Source organism: Genypterus blacodes, unplaced genomic scaffold (genome assembly GCF_046128005.1).
Source record: "Genypterus blacodes isolate CSIRO-AG114 ecotype Tasmania unplaced genomic scaffold, CSIRO-AGI_Gbla_v1 ptg000214l_1, whole genome shotgun sequence".
Classification (NCBI taxonomy): domain Eukaryota; kingdom Metazoa; phylum Chordata; class Actinopteri; order Ophidiiformes; family Ophidiidae; genus Genypterus; species Genypterus blacodes.
The window spans coordinates 2139731-2158866 of NW_027467013.1; the positions used below are offsets into that span (position 1 = coordinate 2139731).

Below are 19136 nucleotides of genomic sequence, written 5' to 3' on the forward strand. Positions count from 1 at the left end.
CAGATGTAGTTGTGACACAATTTAGAATGAATTTCATACTAATGGAAGATCCAACAAATGTTAACACAGCTACTAACTACAAAATGTAAACAGAAGCAGGAAACAGCAAAGGGCACAGAAAATGTGCGACGCCGCATCCTTGAGACGGTCATTTGACATTCATATATATCTTTCATCCATTTTAGATATTTAGTATGATAAAGATTGAGAGGTAAACTATGAGCACAGCTTACAAAGCACACACATATGCAAATCCATGAAAATGAACTTCTGCCTCCCCCCTGACATTACCAGGAATGTTTATGAATAAAAATACACATTTTGATGTATGAATAAAAACAGTGTCTTTGGTGACTGCATGGTCATGTACAATCAGTGATCACTAACACAGGGCTTTGCTTTAAAGGAAAACAACCACTATGGGACATTTAGATTTTTTTCAAAGTAAACTCTCAGCTCTTATTGGATGCATCATGTCTTCCTGCATACATCAGCACACAATATATTTGGTTTTATATCATATATAATAAATATAAACTACTCCATAATTTCCATCACTTAATGTATTATAGAATATACACCAACATTCATCAAAACGTATCAGAGAAAGGGACGCAACATATCTTGGAGATGTCAGTGGATTTTGAGAACTGATGCTGAATTCAGAAAAGGATTACTCTCCACTCAGAGCCAACTGCAGCCGACATAGTCATTCACAGATAAGAGGTTTATGGTTAACTGAGGTAAACTTTAACAGGATAAATTACAATATGCAAGCAACATTGGCCACCGCTTGACTTTCATGCTTTGAAAGACAAAACCTGTGTGCAGGAAACATGATAAAAGCTGTGCATAGCAATAAGGTAACTAGTGAAGTTTAATTGTATACCTAAATACTGTATATACTGTTGACACGACAAAGGTAGCGCACAGCAATTTGAGATGTAGCATTTGCATAATTCAGATAAATCAACAAAACTGAATGCTCGTGGTGTTTCTGCTGAGAGCCTGACAGGTCCGTAGGCTTAGGTCACGTTCCTGTAACATGTAGAAAACACCCATGTCACGACTGTCACGTCATGCAGGACGGACAGGGCGACGGGCCGGATGACATTTGAACACGCTTGCATGCATAAGAGAGGCATTCATGCAGGCCTTTATCGAAGTTAGTCACAGCAACTCCCATTGTCCCCTGGATTTGTCAAGTTAAGTGCTACCAGTAAGCAAGACTCGCCTTGATGAAACGCTTCTTTTCAAGATCGGCCCTGAAAGAATATCTTCTTTGAAGAGTAAAACAAAAAAGTATCAAAAGTCAATTAAACCAAGCTTTTCATTCTCATTCCATTGTTTTTTTCTCTCCAGCTTGGAAAATAAGAAGGTGAAGTAATACAAGAGTCAGTGATATAACAATAATTCAAGACACTGAATAGCAGAACTAGCTGCAAGAGAAGTTAAAGCATGTACTTGTGTGTCTTCCATCAGAATACTCGGAGTGTTACTCATCCTCACACACAACCAGAAGGCTTTCTTGTTCCTCAACACCAGCAAAATGAAACGGTCCCAAAACAGCCTGAATGTGAGTCATATTTGTCATTTGAGGCACCAACCGTGGGACGCAAGAGAGCATGGTGAGTTTGGCAGAGATATCCATACTAAGAAATGGAGTCCAATGGACGCATTGGTCTCTTTCAAAGGTTGTAAACATGTTGTCATTCATTCATTCATAAATGTCTTTGTTGCATCGCCAACATTCTTTTACTTGTCTTCCTCTCTGACATCTTTACCGGTAACCTCCTTTTCACTCTTATCCGTTTCATATTTGTTAATTCCAACTGATGTCAGGCTGTTACACGGCGAAGGCGAAGAGGCCGTTGAAGGTATTAGGTCATTTTTATCTGTACTAGAAATTTCACTGAATTTGTCTTTGACAACTTCCCCTTTGTCATTGAGTGTTTCCTCCTTCTGAACGCTCACGTCAGAGGGATTCATGGCAGCACATTTCTTTGCATATTGTCTAAACGCTCTCTGAATGATAACAGCAGCCATGTCCTCCTGCTTGCGGCGGAGAGTGGTGGTGATGGGCTCGTAGGACACTTTGGAAGGATTGGATGCCATGAAGCGCTCCTCCATCTGCCCCCTTAGCATGTCCATCTCCCCACCCTCACCCAGGACGCGTTTGGTGAATGCAAACAGGATGTCCAGGCAGTGAATGCGTTCGCCGCTCACCATGGGGAGGTCCATAGAGATGAGTTGCATCTTGTTGGGTTTGGCTATACGCAACGGTGGATCCAGGGAATCTGCAAAATCCGACAGCTTGTAGTACTCCATGAACTGGCTGGCATGAGGATCAAACTTCTCCCAGACCTCATAGAACATTTCAAAATCATCCTCACTTAGTGGCTCTGCACTTTCCTCAGTAGCAACGCCAAAGTTTTCCAGGATCACCGCAATGTACATATTCACCACGATAAGGAAGCAGATGATGATGTAGCTGACGAAGAAGGTGATCCCCACAGTAGCATTTCCACAGTCTCCCTTAACAAGACTGCCAGGATGCTCTGTCTCACTGTCACAGTCAGGGCTACGTTTATTGAGAATGGGAGCTAACAGACCATCCCACCCTGCTGAGGTGGTGATCTGGAACAAACAGATCATGCTGTTGCCAAACGTCTCGAAATTGAAAAGGTCATCAATACCCGACTCCTTCTTGACGTAGGCAAAGTTTGACATGGCGAAAATGGCATAGATAAACATGACCAGGAAGAGCAGGAGACCAATGTTGAACAAGGCAGGAAGTGACATCATCAAGGCAAACAAGAGAGTGCGGATTCCTTTGGCACCTTTGATGAGGCGGAGGACCCGGCCAATCCGAGCCAATCGGATCACGCGGAACAGGGTCGGTGAAACAAAGTACGACTCAATAATATCGGAGAGGAACATACCTACGAAGGAAAGGAAAACACATGAAGCAAACTGTAACAAATAACAACAGACAAATAACAACATAGTTCAAAACAAGAGAAGGGTCCTACCAATGATTGACAGAATGACTACGATGAAATCAAACACATTCCAGCCAAGGGTGAAATAGTAATGGCGGAGCGAGATCATCTTCAACAAACACTCGCCCGTGAAGACAACGATGAAGGCGAAATTAATCTGGTAGAGAGTGTTTTCCACCGCTGGCGACTGGTCAGCAGTTTCCACCATCATGGCCACCATATTAAGGCAAATGAGAACCATTATTACAATATCGAAGGCTTGTTTTGTGGTGAAGTCAAAGATCCATCCTTGAATCTTGTTCTGAAACAGACAGAAGATAGAGACACTATAAATGTTTGATGCTGCAAAACAAAATTAGATTTGCAATAAAGAGGAGATGCTTTAATAATTCAATGTATTTGTTTACATACTGATGGTCTAGGAATAGGCTTTTGTGGTTTCTTTGACCCCAGCTTTTTCATGGCATTGTAGTATTTCTTCTGTTCCTCAGTCATAAAGATGTCTTGTCCTCCTAAGTGAAAAGAGATGAAATGCATGTTAATACATTTCATTTTCCGAGTGGAAACCTTCATATGTTTATGCTTTACTCTTAATAATTTATTGAACAGATTTGCAAAATGAAGGACGCAACACACAACACCCACTTCAATGGACTTTGTCACTTTGTAAGAAATCCGATTTGATACTCATCTTTTTCTTTTGCTGATTGAAGTTGTCGATGATGACGCCAATAAAGAGATTGAGCGTGAAGAATGCTCCGAATATGATGAAAACAACAAAAAAGCCATACATCTTCAGGTTGTTCTCATAAAGAGGCTGTTCTTCAGGCTGGAATATGAACACAAAAGAAGGAGTCATATCAAAGCTTTTAGGCAGACTTCAACATTTATTAAAGGAACATTTTCTTACACCGATTGTGTGATGTCATTTACATACATGTGCATTGTATATTGTCAGTTTATCTTAATTGAACTGTTTAAAACTGTAAGCCAAATTTTAATCCGAAAATTAGAAAAAGATGTTGTTGTAGCGAGTGAGCTCTACTTTAATTACCTTACTTCGAGAGTCCACAGCAGCATACATAATGTCCATCCAGCCCTTGAATGTAGCCTGTATGAGATAGAGGTATGTCAACAAAGAGTTCAGAGTTCACAGTAACTAAACCCACATCCTTGAATCTGCACAAATCAAACGCACTGTAGGATTCCAAAAGGACTTACCACTTGCAGCAGTGCAAGGTAGCCAAAGCCAACGTTGTCAAAGTTGATTTTAACGTTCTTCCAGTGATAATTGTTCCCCTTACACTCTGACCTGTTGTTCACCTCTGATGGAGGGTACTTCAGACCCGACGTTACGTTGATACAGTGGTAGAACTTTCCGGCAAACAGGTTCACTCCCATGATGCTGAAGATGAGCCAAAAGATGAGGCATACCAGCAGCACATTGAAGATTGAAGGGATGGCACCCAGCAGGGCATTGACAACCACCTGCCCCCCCCAACACACAAACAGCAGCCCACGGTTACAGCGGGTAGAAGGGGACACACAGCGGTGGGACATGACAGACAACACAGCAATCTTTGGTGACGGTGGGAACAGGAAGGCACAAAAGTGAATGTTGCCTGCAACGTTCAAATGTGGGGAAAGAATTTGGAGAAGAGAGATGATATAATTGATGTATCTTAAGGCTTTTAGCTGGATAACGACTACATTTTAGTGAAATGTTGAAAGAGCCTTGTAGAGGCAGGAGGAAGGCACATTTCTTTCTGACTTGAGCGAAAACGTTTAAGTACAACATGAAAAACAAAATCCCGTTGAAGGAACCCAACGAAAAGTGCAATTGCAAGTGGGGCATGCAAACGAGGGCGGATGTGAGGGGAACACTGTCCTCGTCATAGCAGTGCTGCAAATATACAGTAGAGCGCCACAACAGGCAGCCATGTAATCAATACAAGCAATGTCGATTTCAGCAGCGGACAGCCCTCCCCCTCCATTACATAACAAGTTATCACCCTTTGTTTTGACGGGATGCACAAAAGGTTGTCGCCGTATGAGAGGTACCATTAAATTAACCTACTGCATCACTGGTCTTCATTCACCATCAAGTCACATAATCAATGATACACTTTAACTCAGCTCTAGGGACAAATAACAGGTGGAGAAGGAGGATTAGGGAAGGATGGGCATGCCTCATTTACATGCAGTAAGTGATTTGAATGTCTCCTCTCTTGGTCTTGCAAAGCCTTCGGTAGACTGCAAGCCTGTCGATCCTCGAAAGCAGGGATGTGAGCTGGTGGTAGACAGTCATGTTGGTAAAATATTGTAATCGCACGTGAAGTGGGGGGGAAGGGGGTGAGGGGCTCCACTGACTCTTACCCGCATGCCTTCAAACCGAGACAGGGCTCTCAGTGGCCTCAGAGCTCGCAGGGTTCTCAGGGACTTGATGGCACCTAGTTCAGCACATCCCATAGCATTGGCCACCAAACTGACAAGTGAGACCTGGAACACACATGACATCATCTGTGAAGGCATATCTCAGTCGCAGAGACAGTTGGGAAGGGGATGCAACCTAATAACAAAAAAACATTTGTAGGACAGTTTCTTTGTAAGAGAAAAGAGGAGTTTCAGGGGAGAACCTACATCAACAATGAGGAAGTCCAGCCAGCACCAGGCATTTGTGAAATATTTGGCAAATCCATACGCCACCCACTTCAGCAACATCTCCAGAATGAAGATATAGGTGAAGATTTTGTCAGCAAACTCCAGCATGGTTTTGATGGTCTTCCTCTTCTCAATGTAGATGTCTTCAAATGCCTGGATGAGAATGCAGTGAGAGTCAGGAATAAACTTGTAATTAAATAGAATTACTACAATAGAACTCAAGCAATATTCAGTGATGCCATGTGGACATAGTGAGACATACCAGGGCTCCACTGCTTAGCAGGATCATGAAGATGATGAAAGTCTCAAACCAGTTGTGTTCCACTATCTGGTAACAGGTCTTCCTCAGCGTCCACCACACTTTCCACAAACCCGTGTCAACATTTACCTGACAACACTGGAACTTTTGCACACAGCCTGAGCAGAGACAAACGGTTGATAGTATTTGAGCCATGTGCAATGATACAACAAACACCTATTGAGATTCTGAAATTCTCTTTGTGTGTGTGTGTAATCATACATTATAATGCTGTAGTAATATTTAAATTTGTAGAATCTAATGGGATTTCTGAATTGGTGACCCCCCAACAACCTACTGTATGTTAGGGGGTCCACTCAGCAGTGGAAGCGTTCCTTTTTTATGCTGTAGTTGATAATGGTTTTATTTGCTTACATCTGCTCTCTCTTTGTCATTCTGGAAAGAGATAGTAGAGTTAGCTGGTGGCAGTGATCTTACAAGTGGTCACCTTCAGTGAAGCAGGCATCAGGATCCATAGACTCCTCCAGTTCAAAGTCCAGAGACTCTCCTCCTTCTCTCGGTACTCTGATGTCTATTGTGCTGCCCTCAGAGGAACTGTACAGATCATCATCATCATCCATCTGCAGGTCAATTCATGTAAAACTTGTGTCAGATGGCCAAATAAAACTAATAGGACATGGTAGAGAACAGTGTTACATTCAAGCATTTGCTGGTTTTTCAGAATGAGTATTCAAATATTTGCCACCAAAACCATTACATTCATCACTAATACTATTACATGTACACATTCTGTTTATGTTTCTCTGTCCTGGTAACGACGAGCTGCAAACACATCAGTCACATGGGGATTGTAGCCAATTTTGTCATTTCCAACAAAGCACTTGCTGCCCTGGAGGCATACACATAGAGAAAATTGAATGGAGGATTTCTCCTAATTGTGTGGCTGCTACATGAAATAAAGAGTAATCTAAAACATTTAGACTGATTTGTAATGATTAAAATGCTTCAGTCACAGGATTGAAGAAAAATAAGTGCATGAATCTTGAACGTCTCATTTCCGCTGTAGTTTCTCCTGGATGCCTTGAGCCATGCAGTGACTGGACGCAACATGGATGAGCAACAGTTAACTATGCATTAAACTTGGCTACGAGTTACACAATATTTAGGATTTCTGCATACTTCTCCACAAAAATGACTCTGAATGGTCGTTGTGTACTTAAGTAGCAACATAACACAGTGAGTATTTGAATACTCAAACAGTAGGAACCAGCCCTTATGAACATCTATCTCCATATTCATTTCATGCAAAGACAGTCAATATTACCAAGAGACCAATACCACAAGACATGTTTTGTTTCATTGCCTTTGGAATCAATAGTTGTGTCTTGCTAAAGGCTGTTGGCAAGAATGACCTCACATGTCATGCGTTCAGTCCCATGTGTGAATCTATTATGTGATGGCTACAATAAAGAACATGTATGGTTCCGTATTTTCATGTCCAGCACATTTGGATAAAAGATATTGAATCAGTTGTTTAAATACTGACTTTAAAACACACTCCTCTAATGATAACAATTGATCATCACAAACATTGCGGTTTAAGTAGAAAAGCTTTCTGCGTTCTTGACCACAGAAGGCATCGTTGAGGAGGCTACATTACAGCTCCTCCTGTTGTCTAGTCTCCTCATCAACTCCTCTCAGAGTGGGAGTGGAAATTTGACTCTCACTGAAAACCTGGGAGGTTATTGTATTAGAGTAAGGGTGAGACACTACACTTACTTCCTATGAGGCTTTAAATGAAACATTTATGAGCCTTAATGAAGCATGAAACCTTTCCATTGGAATTAACACAATGCCTATGATTGCATAGGCAAGACTATAGAAACTAATACATACTACATACAAATGTCCCACATCATCCTGTAAAATGCTCAGTTATTAGAGACAAATGCTGGTCTTTTGAAGCCAGTCCTGAGATATATGGCAATTAATTATACATGATAGGGCTAAAATGTAAAAATTGTCAAAGATTCTAAAAGCCTGGGTTATTGTACCGTAGCAACATGGCCTCTCGCTCTGTGTTTTGCTGTGTGTCTTTCTACAGGGTGTGTCTCATAACAGCGAGAAGATGAGAAAGGCCTGAATGCCTTCCTGGTGAATGCAGGAGCATTTGGTTGTCCTGGGAGCAGCTAATGCAGTGCAGACAATGATGTAAGCATGTTACTGCCAATCACTGTGCGCACTGAATTCAACATGCCCGACTGGAAGATTAACAGCAAATAACTATTATTCTTTTATTCTTTTTCTGTCCGATATGTGAGCTAAAATCAGACTATTACTATGTCTCATTTGGTGAGAGGACACAATGTATAATGTGCTGGATTTAGAAAATGTCATACACATGAAACACCAAAGTGATGTCATCACCCAATTATTGCTGTTAATTTGGAACTGAATATGCTGTGTTTGGGCAATGCATCGCTTGTCACAATGGAGGAACCATTGCTCAGTGGGTGTGTACAGGATGAGTTATGTGAGAACTTTCACAGTATAACCACCATACAAAACTAAACATTCTCTCTAATTGCAATATAAATGCAATGTAAGTTTGTTTGCGGTACAACACAGCTACAACTAAAATGGCATCTCATTACGACACATACCTCCACCAAGGCATGCACAAATGTGTCCTGTTCTAATGATATACTGTCCGTACTACTGGATACTGCACTGAAGCAGATAATAACAACAATAATAATAATAATATTTCATCAAAGACTGATCAGTTTTAAAACGTAAAATTGTTCAAGTATCCAGATCTGTACTGAACTGCACCTAATCATAGTCTATCCTGAGACAGAAACCCAAATCTCACCTCTGCCTTCCACTAAGTTTTGTCAAAATACCGTGAGTCAGTAATACTATAGTGAGTAATACTGCTAACAAACAAGCAATGCAGCAATCCCACAGAACAATGAGGAACATTAAGGTGAATGAGGTAACCGCAAAAACATGGACGAGCCACTGGTTATGTTACTGGATGGATAATATAAATGGGGCAGGCAATCTTAATGGTGGGTGCAATGTACAAGAAAGTGTTCTTACAAGTCTTAAAACTTTGAGAGGATCTGTGAAGCAGCAGCAGCAGCAAATAACAGTTCACATAAAATGTTAACACATAACACTAGTTAAAAGAAATACACAAAAAAAGGAATTGACCCTGTAACAACCTAAACCAAACAGAGACGGTGGCATCATACAATTCCGACAGCTGTGTGTTTGTGGTGCTTTTTTCTCCTTGTGCAGAAAAGAGCTTTTCTCCATCACAAACAGCCCCCTTAAGAGCAGGATTCAGCTCGGCAGCACTCAGACGTAAATGGCACATAATGTAATCTGCGCGCTGGTATTTTCCTGCTCGTGTAGCCTCTCCTCATTAAAGGGTTGTGGTATATGGGATCTTCAGGGTAAACTTGACGTCATTTGCTCATACCTCATGGCCTTATTGCCTCAGTGTGACCACTGCAATGAAACATCCTGAAATCCTTTGTCAAGCCAATGGATATCACCCACATTAATCTCCCTACAACTCACTTCTGGCCTTGCGATATAGCGGATGAGGCTTGGTTTGACAGGGACATTATCCCAGTCATCTCTGGCAGTACACTTGAACTAGCAGACCGCTGCATGAAAGCATCCTTACCGCTTTTGCACCGTCGGAGGAGCTGCTGAAGTCGTCTGTGTTGAGATTTTCAAAGTCTGACTCTCCCACAGCGATAGGAACAATGACAGTCAAACTAGGATTGTTGATGAAAGACATTATAGAATCATCACTCCGGCTGCTGACTATGTACTTGTCTCCATTTTTGTCCACTCCGGTAACATCCCCATTGCCACTTTTAGAAAAGTCCTTGATAGTATGATTGGGAAGAGAATTCTGCCCAAAAGGTTTGTGGAGCTCATCCAGGGATTTTTCCTCACCCATGCTGTTCTTTCTTCTCTTTTTCGTGAGACACACACTACTGCAGGCTTGTCGTACCAGAGACTTCATGAAGGCTATGCCGTTTCGGATTCGTCCGATGGCAATCTGCAAGTTGTTCGTGTCACTGTCGTCTTCTGTCGTTTTCAGGTTTTCAGCACTGAACGAACTGAGCAGCAGGGCCAGGAACAGGTTCAGCACCTATCAGATAATGATGAACGAATGCATTATCTGGGGAAACATAGAGGATGTACAACAGTCCGACCTTTTCATGGTATTGATCATTCCAGGTGATGCTTACCACAAGGTTTCCAATGACCATGACCATCATGTAGACCACGATGCACATTGTCTGTCCAGCCACCTCCATACAGTCCCACATGGTCTCTATCCACTCCCCACAAAGCACTCGAAACACGATGAGGAATGAATGGAAGAAGTCGTTCATGTGCCAGCGGGGGAGAACACAATCTTTAGAGATTTTACACACACAGTCCAAGTACTTCTTCCCAAACAGCTGCATGCCCACCACAGCAAATATAAAGACGATAATGGCCAACACCAAAGTCAGGTTGCCCAGAGCCCCCACAGAGTTGCCAATGATTTTGATCAGTGTGTTAAGCGTGGGCCACGATTTAGCCAGTTTGAATACCCTCAGCTGTAAAATGAACACACACACACAAAACATCATCAGTCAATCATTTCAAAATCATCATGAGCTTCAGGAAATTCACAAATGTTTATGTTCACACTTACCAATCTGAATGACCTCAGAAAAGACACACCAAGGATATTTGCCAAAAAAGACTCCATCAAGCTTAAAGAGACGATTATTCCATCAAATATGTTCCATCCCTCCTGAAAGTAATAGTACGGGTCCAAAGCAATGATCTTGAGAACCATTTCAGCCGTGAAGATGCCAGTGAAAACCTTTATGAGACACAAACATTGAGCATTAGTAGACCTGCAACACATATTTGCAGTGCTCAAAATGTCCCGCAACTCACAGTCCACTCACCCAATTCCCCACCGCCAACATAGTACTGAAAGTCTTGTGCATTGGGTAATGCTCGATTGCCATAAACAGTGTGTTGAGTACAATACAGATGGTGATGAGTAGGTCCACAAAGGGATCCATTACAATTAGGTTGACCATCTTCTTGATCTTCATCCATGTCGGAGAGCAGTCCCAGATGAGGAATCTAAGGGCAAACTTGTTCCAGCATGGAGGACATTTCTGCCTTGAGTCTTCATACTCTGAGGGGAACCCAACACATTATCTCAGTGTGATAACATTCCCATTCTCTCTTTCCTATACAAAATGCGATGTGGATGAGTTGATCATGCTATACTGGAGTGTACCTACCCTCCATTGTGCTGGTTTTAGCACTTGCTACACTAAATGCTCTTTGTCTGATCTCTGGGCCCTCAAGGAAGTCCATAGATTCCTGGCAGGATCCACACCCAGGCTGTTTGTACTCTGTGTCAGTGGTATCATCCTGGATACAAATAAAAGTGGGTGTTACAGACAAGAGGGCACTTATTAGCAGAATTGTGCAATAGAGAAGACATAGCAACAAGCATGGATAAATGTCAACCTGAAGACATTTGCAGGGAGGAAGTCCAACACGTTGTGCATGCGGTGGAAAGTGTGTAGTTTGTAAAATTTGTTGTCAGTGTGTAAAAACAACCACAGCTGGACAATGTGTCCTTACATTGTCTCCAGTGGAGACCATATCTACTGTCACTGAAGGCAGAAGCTGCTCCACAGGCGATGATGGGAGTGAACCCCCACCCATCAAAGACACGACCCCATTGCAGTCTACTGAGCTGTGCCTCATCCCATTGGGTTGAAGCAGGAGATGTGACAAGAAGCTGCACTGGCTCATGTTGCTGCTGCGTCGGTCGTAACTTCGGGGGATAAACAGAGATCCCCTTCGGCTGAAGTTGTCCTCAAAAATGCTGTGCTCGTCATCAGCAAACTCATTTTCTGAGCCAATGTCTTGAACCTGGCCCCGAAAACTGAAAAGGCTGGCCCTGCTGTTCCGTCTGGAGAAGAACAGGGGTCCATGGAAACTCAGAAAAGACTAGAAGAGAAAGATATTCTTCAGTGGCTGGTAATGACACATGATGAATGTGAAGAAGAAGGAATGATGCTGCTCATATTAAAAGATAAGTAGACCAAATATTCCAGGATCAGATGAAAATATGGGCTGAAAACAAGCCAGCACAGGTCTAAATGATGAGGATCATTTTTATGACAGGTAGCAAAAAATTAAAACTTAAGATTGCATCTTGATGATGATGGCAAGAATTAAAACGATGCTGCTGCTGCTGATGAACATTGCAAGGAAAGATAGCAAAAATGCTAAATAAAAATGCATCGTAATGATGATGATTGACAATGACAAGATGATAATGAAGAAGATAAAGATGATGATAAAGATGATGATGATGATGATGATGATGATGATGATGATGATGATGATAATGATGATGATGAGGATGACCAATGAACATGAGCTTGAAAGCCATTCTGCGGGACACTTGTTGGATTTATAATTCATTAAATTAATATTTCATAATTCTATTCTGGCTGTGATGCTGCTAATCTATTCATCTATACTTTGAGTCTCTTTGCATTCATGCACAACAAAAGTCATAAACATCAAATGTTATTGGTTATTTCACAGTAAAACTGACATAAACTGTTTGTCTATAGCACAGTGAAATCATTCTATCAGACCACACGGAACCTGATGTGTAGACGAGCATTTCATGTCATAGGAAAGCAGGTTAGCATCCGTAGGGAAGCGGCAGCGAGGCTTCTTGATACTTTCATCAGACTCAGAGTGAGGTAACTTCTCATTTGTCCCTTTGCCCTTCTCCTCTTTTCTTTTCCAACGCCTGTTGCGTCTTTCTTTGGCACTTTTGGAGCTGAGTTTGGACGTATCAGAGGAGCTTTCAGTGCCACCGTGTTTGTCATTCACCTCCCCACTCCCAGCAGCAGCAGCTGCAGCCTGGAAGAGAGAAGAGAAGAGGGACAAGAACAGGTGAAGGTGCAGAAAATGAGTGTAATGTGACACACAATCATTGTTTTATGGCAAGAGCATCAATTTTGTAAAAATTATATAACCTTCCATCACCCTCAAACTTTATTCCCACGTACATGTACATCTAATATGGAGATTAAAGTAAATTAGCATGCAGTATTTATCAAGACAACATTATTTTTTTTGTAATGTTTCTGGAATATTAACACTAAACAAATTCATTTTAATTTCAGGGAGTAACACTAAACATATCGTGGGGATATCGCAGTTGAAACACGTGGAAATTGTCCGGTACCTGAAGATCCTCTTGGTGCTGTTTCAACTGCTCTGACATGGCCTGAAACTCCTCCTCCTTCTGCCTCTCCTCCAAATAGGTGGCCTGGTTCTGCTCGTCATAAGCCATTGCTACTACAGCCAAGATAAGGTTGACCAGGTAGAAGGAGCCAAGAAATATCACCAACACAAAGAAGATCATGTAGGGCTTTCCAGATGCTCGCAGCGTCTGGAAAGAACACAAAATCAGCACAAGTCACCTCACCCAGAACTGAAGAGAGGTGATACATCTTCAAGACAAAACAGTCCAAGAAGTCCACTTTCCATGAATGTCAACAGCTACATATATAATATACATCATAATTATTAATGTTGTTCTTTTCTCCGCAAATGAGCAAAACTGAGCAATAGGATCTTCCCTTGGTGAAGCCCCCACACTTTCATTTAAAGCAGTTATTAGGCAACTTCTGAGTAACCCTGGTAACAAACCATATATAACCTACATAATGGAGGTAAAAAAAGAGTAACTATAACTATTATAACATTACCAAGAGGAGAGCTTATTGTAGATCACAACAATTACCCAACTACACACTACGCTAAAGAGATTCTTTCCTGAATGATTTGTTGGACCATCGTTTGCTCTACTTGCTTGGATTACGATGTTAAGCGGAGTTCTATTCATGTCTATTCCCGTTCCCGTTTTAGGAGCTATTCACGTTGTGTTTGCCTGAGTCACAGGCGGACATCACCTTTGTTCCCGCTGTCCAAAATGCACCTGCACTTCATAAAGAACTTTGTTTGAACAGGATGCACCAAATATTATCTTTCATAGTAATATTGTAATGAGAGAATGCATAGTGCTGGGCGGAGCTTCTTCATAGCACAACAAACAGTCTGGCTGTGTATTTAGCCAGGGAGATGACACAAAGAGCGCAACTAAACTGAACCACTACGAGCTCAAATAGTTCATCAACCATGGCCTCTCAGCGTATGTGTGTGTGTGTGCGTTTATGTGTGGGTGAGGGGGAGGGGGGTGTACCTTCCCGGGTTACCTACCTGCTGGTAAAGGTTTTCCCAGTAATCCTGAGTCATCAGTCGAAACAGGGAGAGGAAGGCCCAACCAAATGAGTCAAAGCTGGTGTAACCATAGTCTGGGTTCCTTCCCACTTTGATGCATGAGTAGCCCTCTGGACACTGCCTACAACAAATGGACAGCCTATGAAGCTAAGGCATACCCCCCATCTCCCCTCTTTCCATGGAGAAAGGCTGTTTGGGATTAGACTTACCCAGCTACAGTGCCATTTCCACAGAGCAAAGGATCCCGCTTGCCTGGGAGAAAATACTGATTCCCTGGTTTGGACATGAATTAGGTCATTGTTATTCTGTCTTGGTAATGGTTAAGAATGACTGTAAGCACCGATTACACACAGTTTATTACAACATAAGCAATATTTGCTATGTGATGAAGCATTAAAATACGTTAAGTTAAATATTTGGGTTAATAATACCAGTAAGCCAAAGAAACTATTGATTATGTGACACATAGTCACACATAGCAATACACAAATCAATACTGTAGAGCTGAGGAAAATGTAACACTCACTCTCATCACTCGTCCACAGAGTCCAGTTGAAGGAGCTTGACGCGTTTTCTATCGTGGGCACTGCATCGCCTGTGAGATTCAATGGTTTCATCCATATGCACTTTTGCTTTAAATGGCCCATGAACAACTGCAACCCTATGAGAGCAAAGACGCTCAGGCAGAAGACAGTGAGGATCATCACATCTGAGAGCTTCTTCACTGACTGGAATAAGGCGCCAACAATGGTCTTCAGTCCTGTCAGATACAGGCATCATTTGTCATTTTAAGAGTAAACATAAGGGTCATTGCTCATAGAAAAACAAACTAAGCGAAAGCAAATTAGGAGCAATAGCATAGGAGAAAGGGGAATATAGTTTGTTTAAAAGCAAGAAACCATTTTATTGTGCCTTTACATACACACTGAGAGATGGTCTAACTATTCACATATTTGGGTTCGGTTGTGTCACATACAGACAGTATGCAAAGCAATAGGAAACCATAGTGGAAGGGGGCGGGGGAGGGGTTAAGAGGTGGTTAGGAGAAACTCACACGAGCGGTTCAGTAACATGTGGCTGCTGCTGCTTCTGCTTACCTGGAATAACTGAAATAGCTTTAAAAGCTCTCAGCACCCTGAAAGTGCGAAGAGCTGAGAAATTGCCCAAGTCTATAAACTCAGTAACATACCTGCAGAGAAAACACAATTACTTTCACATGTTGACTAAAGATATTAACAACTTTTGATGCTTTTACTGCCGAACAAAATGATGCACCTTTACTAGAAGTTAGTGGTTCTCAAGCTATAGAACATGTACTTGGTACTTGAAAGTCATATATTAGATGACTCTCACAATTTCTGCAGACTTAAAAATGTTAAAATCCCTGGAAATTCTGTCATTGAGGCAAATGAATCATAAATAACACGGGTTTGTGAAGAAATACAATCGAATTATCATCATTATCATTATTAATCTCTTGTAATTAATGAATATACTGTACTATGCCCTTCCTGCCATCAAACTCTTTTTACACAGAGGTGGTGCATGGTTCAATCAGTTTGAGACCCACTGATGAAGACGGATCAATATATTTTGACGTAAACACACAACACAACTATCATCTTAAGTGGTGGGAAGTGTGGCGAATACTTACGCCATGACAATGACAGAGAAATCCAACCAGTTCCAAGGATCTCTGAGAAAAGTGAACTTCCCTATACAGAATCCTCGGGCTAGAATTTTAACGAGGGATTCAAACGTATAGATTCCAGTAAATGCGTACCTGTTGGAAACAAAATGTATCTGTTACTCTCTATGTCTACTTTCACTCCTGTGCTAATTCCTGATAAATGTATGATATGTGAATAACTTACTCCACATTCTTTCCCCAGTCTGGTACTTTACTCATCACCATAAATGCACAGTTGGCAATGATAGTGCACATGATGAAGATGCTGAACAATGTGCAGGCAGTGGTCAAGGAGGCCAATTAGATAAGAGTGACATCAACATTTATGATAAGTGACTCAATCAAAACTCATAATTGTTCAAACTGGCCACAGATATTGTAACAAATGCATCAGCACTGGCAGAAGACCAGCAGATAGGATATCAACCACAGATTTCACGTGGGCTCAATATAATAGACTCTATACAACTGACTCATGTATCAGTTACACGTGATGAAAGGATATGAGTGTACCAAAATCTTAATTGATATTCTTCTAAGAGGGTTAAATGAACTTAGGAGGTACAGGGCTGGAGCGGCGTTGAAGCGGAAGATGAACTTTCCTTTGTTTAATACTATGAAAGTCTGAGAGAAAGAGAGAGAGAGAGAGAGAGAGAGAGAGAGAGAGAGAGAAAGAGAGATTAATTCTGATTCTGATTAACAGCACCAAATGACGTTTACGATGTAAAAATCGCAAATCATATCCTGTAGGCTGCTGACCTCACATTAATCACTATTATTGTGCTTGACTTCCTGTCATCAGAGTAACAAAGCTAGCTGAACACTCTAACACATCTTAGAAGCCGCATCATCTCCGCTGCATTCACTATGTCTGTGTCAAGTGTGTATCATTCTTCAATTAAAAATAATACACACTTCTTCACAGGTTCACTGCAACGTACCACATTTATACTGTCCACATACTTCTTGTGCGCTGGGGCTCCTTCTGGCAGTCAGCATCTCACTTAATACATTTTTTTCCCGCAGAAGTAAATGAATCCGGAGTAGAGCACATCACTTATTGGCGATCTCTCATGTAGCCTGTGAAGCCTTATTTCTCTGTAAAGGGTGCTTGCTACTCCACTAAAGGAGGCGTGCAGAGGGAGGGAGGGACATTATCTGGGTAAAGACAGTAGCTACCGCCCATCATATCCCTTCAATTTGCAAGAGGACAGTCTTGTTTATGGTTTAAAAAATGACTTTCTTTTCATATTCTAGTTTGAACCTACCTTCTCATTGCTGTAGTAGGGATCCAGGTCCTCCAGCGGTGTCATCACCATTCCTTTGGGAATCTCCCCATATATGAGCGGAAGCGATTTCCCCGCCTCCAGGTCGCTTTTGGGTTTAAGCTCATTCTCATCTTTGCGCTTCCTCTTCTCATCCTTGGATTTCTTTGCATTCTCCTCAGCAATCCGCCTCTCAATGGCAAGAAGGGACTCGCGACTGAAGCGACGAAAGCTGGCTGGTCCTGGTGGTCCAAGCAGCTGTGCCATCTTTTCATCCTGCACCTTCAGAGTGAAAAGCAAGCCTCCGAGATGAGAAAGGCCTGTGGGGTCGGAGGAGATGAGGCACTCTGATGAGTTTCTTCCTTACGAGAGAGGAATAATGAATGACCGGATCCTAATAGACTTCTGATTAATCACCTGTCTTCCTGGCTGGCAGTTAATTTCTAATTGCTTTAAAGTCAGACGTCAGTGGGTGTAGTTCAGTCGTTTTTGTCAGACATCAACTCAACAAGCTATATATAAAGATAAGATGTTACGTGATAATGATGCTTCCCATGTTAGCCTTGCTCTTTGATTCTGTCCCTTAAAATGCTTCCCTCATACCTGACAGAGCAGAGAGGATTCACCCCGCTCCTCTGTGTGAGGGGCACAATGTGTCAGACAGACCTTTGCAGTGTTAAACATGACGGCACTGCATCTCTGTATGTGCTCGCCACTCTTTTTTCCTGATCTGAATGTTGGAGTGTAATAGAATACTTCCACACTTTCAGCTGTGATGCAAGAAATCAATGGCAAACACACTGCACAATCAATACTTCACACAACTAGGCTGTGCATGTTTGACGTAATGTCAACAACAAAAAGAGACGGAAAGCCTTACAATTTAGAGAAAGAGACGTCCTGACTTTCTATTATAGTGCACACGAGGTTTACATAATGTGATGCATATACTGAGTATGCATCGATTAAGCATCATGGATACAAGATGATAAATATTGTATCTGTGTTAAAGTGTAAATAATGACCATCAATCAATTCAATCCAGCATAAAACTGCAATATGAACAACTAGTCTTAGTGTTCCGTCTTGGTATTTGTGTTGTTTTGTGTACACACAGATATATATGTAATGGTACAACAATGCCCAATAGAGAGAATAAAAGAAATACAGCTTGGCTTATTTTTTACATAATCAAGGTCAAACTACAGTGACCAACCTCGACACACATCAGCACCCGACTCATTACAAACAACTCCAGATATGAGCGGCCACTTTTGAAGCTTCAGATAGGCCCACTTCAATTTATCTGCAACCTGTCTGCATCATGACCTTGTGCTGACTGACCTAAAAAGGATACATTTGTTTGCCCCATCTCTCACTGGCCTAGAATATCAACGCATTTGTTTGGCGTTTGTCATGCACCGTACAGCTGACCTGAGCTGTGCTGATCAACATAAAGTGATGACTGGCCCTCGCCTCAGGCCACCTGATTCACCTACAAGTATCAAAGGGAAGCTGTGTCAGATGTTTCTAGAGATGAATGGAACTTGTGACACCAGAGTAAATATACCACAAAGTAATACAAATACAGAGGAATACAAAGAGATGATTTATATTCCAAATTTTGGTTTGGCCATTATAGCTTGAGAGAAGAATAAACTTAAGAAGTGTGCTTGGTCACATAATGCCCACAACACTGTTGATTTGCAATACGATCTCATCCGGGTCCTCCACCGTCACTTCACTCCACATTAGGACATTTATTAATTTGAGGACGCCTTGGAAACCTCCACAATTTCACACGTCAAATCAAATGTAATGGTCATTGGGGAGCACAACAGAAAACTGCAAAAACTAAGAACTTAAAAGCCACCAAA

The 19136-nt window shown here is 41.7% G+C and overlaps 1 protein-coding gene across 4 annotated transcripts; it reads right to left on the reverse strand.

Moving 5' to 3' along the window:
• Positions 1-1755: 1755 nt before the first annotated feature.
• scn1laa (sodium channel, voltage-gated, type I-like, alpha) lies at positions 1756-17553 on the reverse strand. 4 transcript variants are annotated; one of them, XM_076169914.1, is made up of 26 exons: positions 17263-17553; positions 16500-16618; positions 16179-16268; positions 15959-16087; positions 15402-15493; positions 14831-15064; positions 14514-14577; positions 14284-14425; positions 13247-13453; positions 12655-12918; positions 11614-11985; positions 11265-11397; positions 10917-11155; positions 10655-10828; positions 10200-10556; positions 9623-10099; positions 6410-6542; positions 5926-6080; positions 5643-5816; positions 5379-5501; positions 4224-4490; positions 4048-4113; positions 3690-3819; positions 3414-3514; positions 3033-3303; positions 1756-2942 (listed from the first exon to the last, which is right to left on the reverse strand). In XM_076169914.1, the coding sequence occupies exons 1-26, from the start codon at positions 17524-17526 to the stop codon at positions 1756-1758; spliced, it is 5964 nt and encodes a 1987-aa protein (XP_076026029.1). In that variant the 5' UTR covers positions 17527-17553. The 4 variants fall into 4 exon arrangements, with proteins under 4 accessions (XP_076026029.1, XP_076026028.1, XP_076026027.1 ...); XM_076169913.1 differs by having other exon boundaries at positions 11265-11396; positions 11697-11985; positions 17263-17526; XM_076169912.1 differs by having other exon boundaries at positions 11647-11985; positions 17263-17526.
• Positions 17554-19136: the final 1583 nt, after the last annotated feature.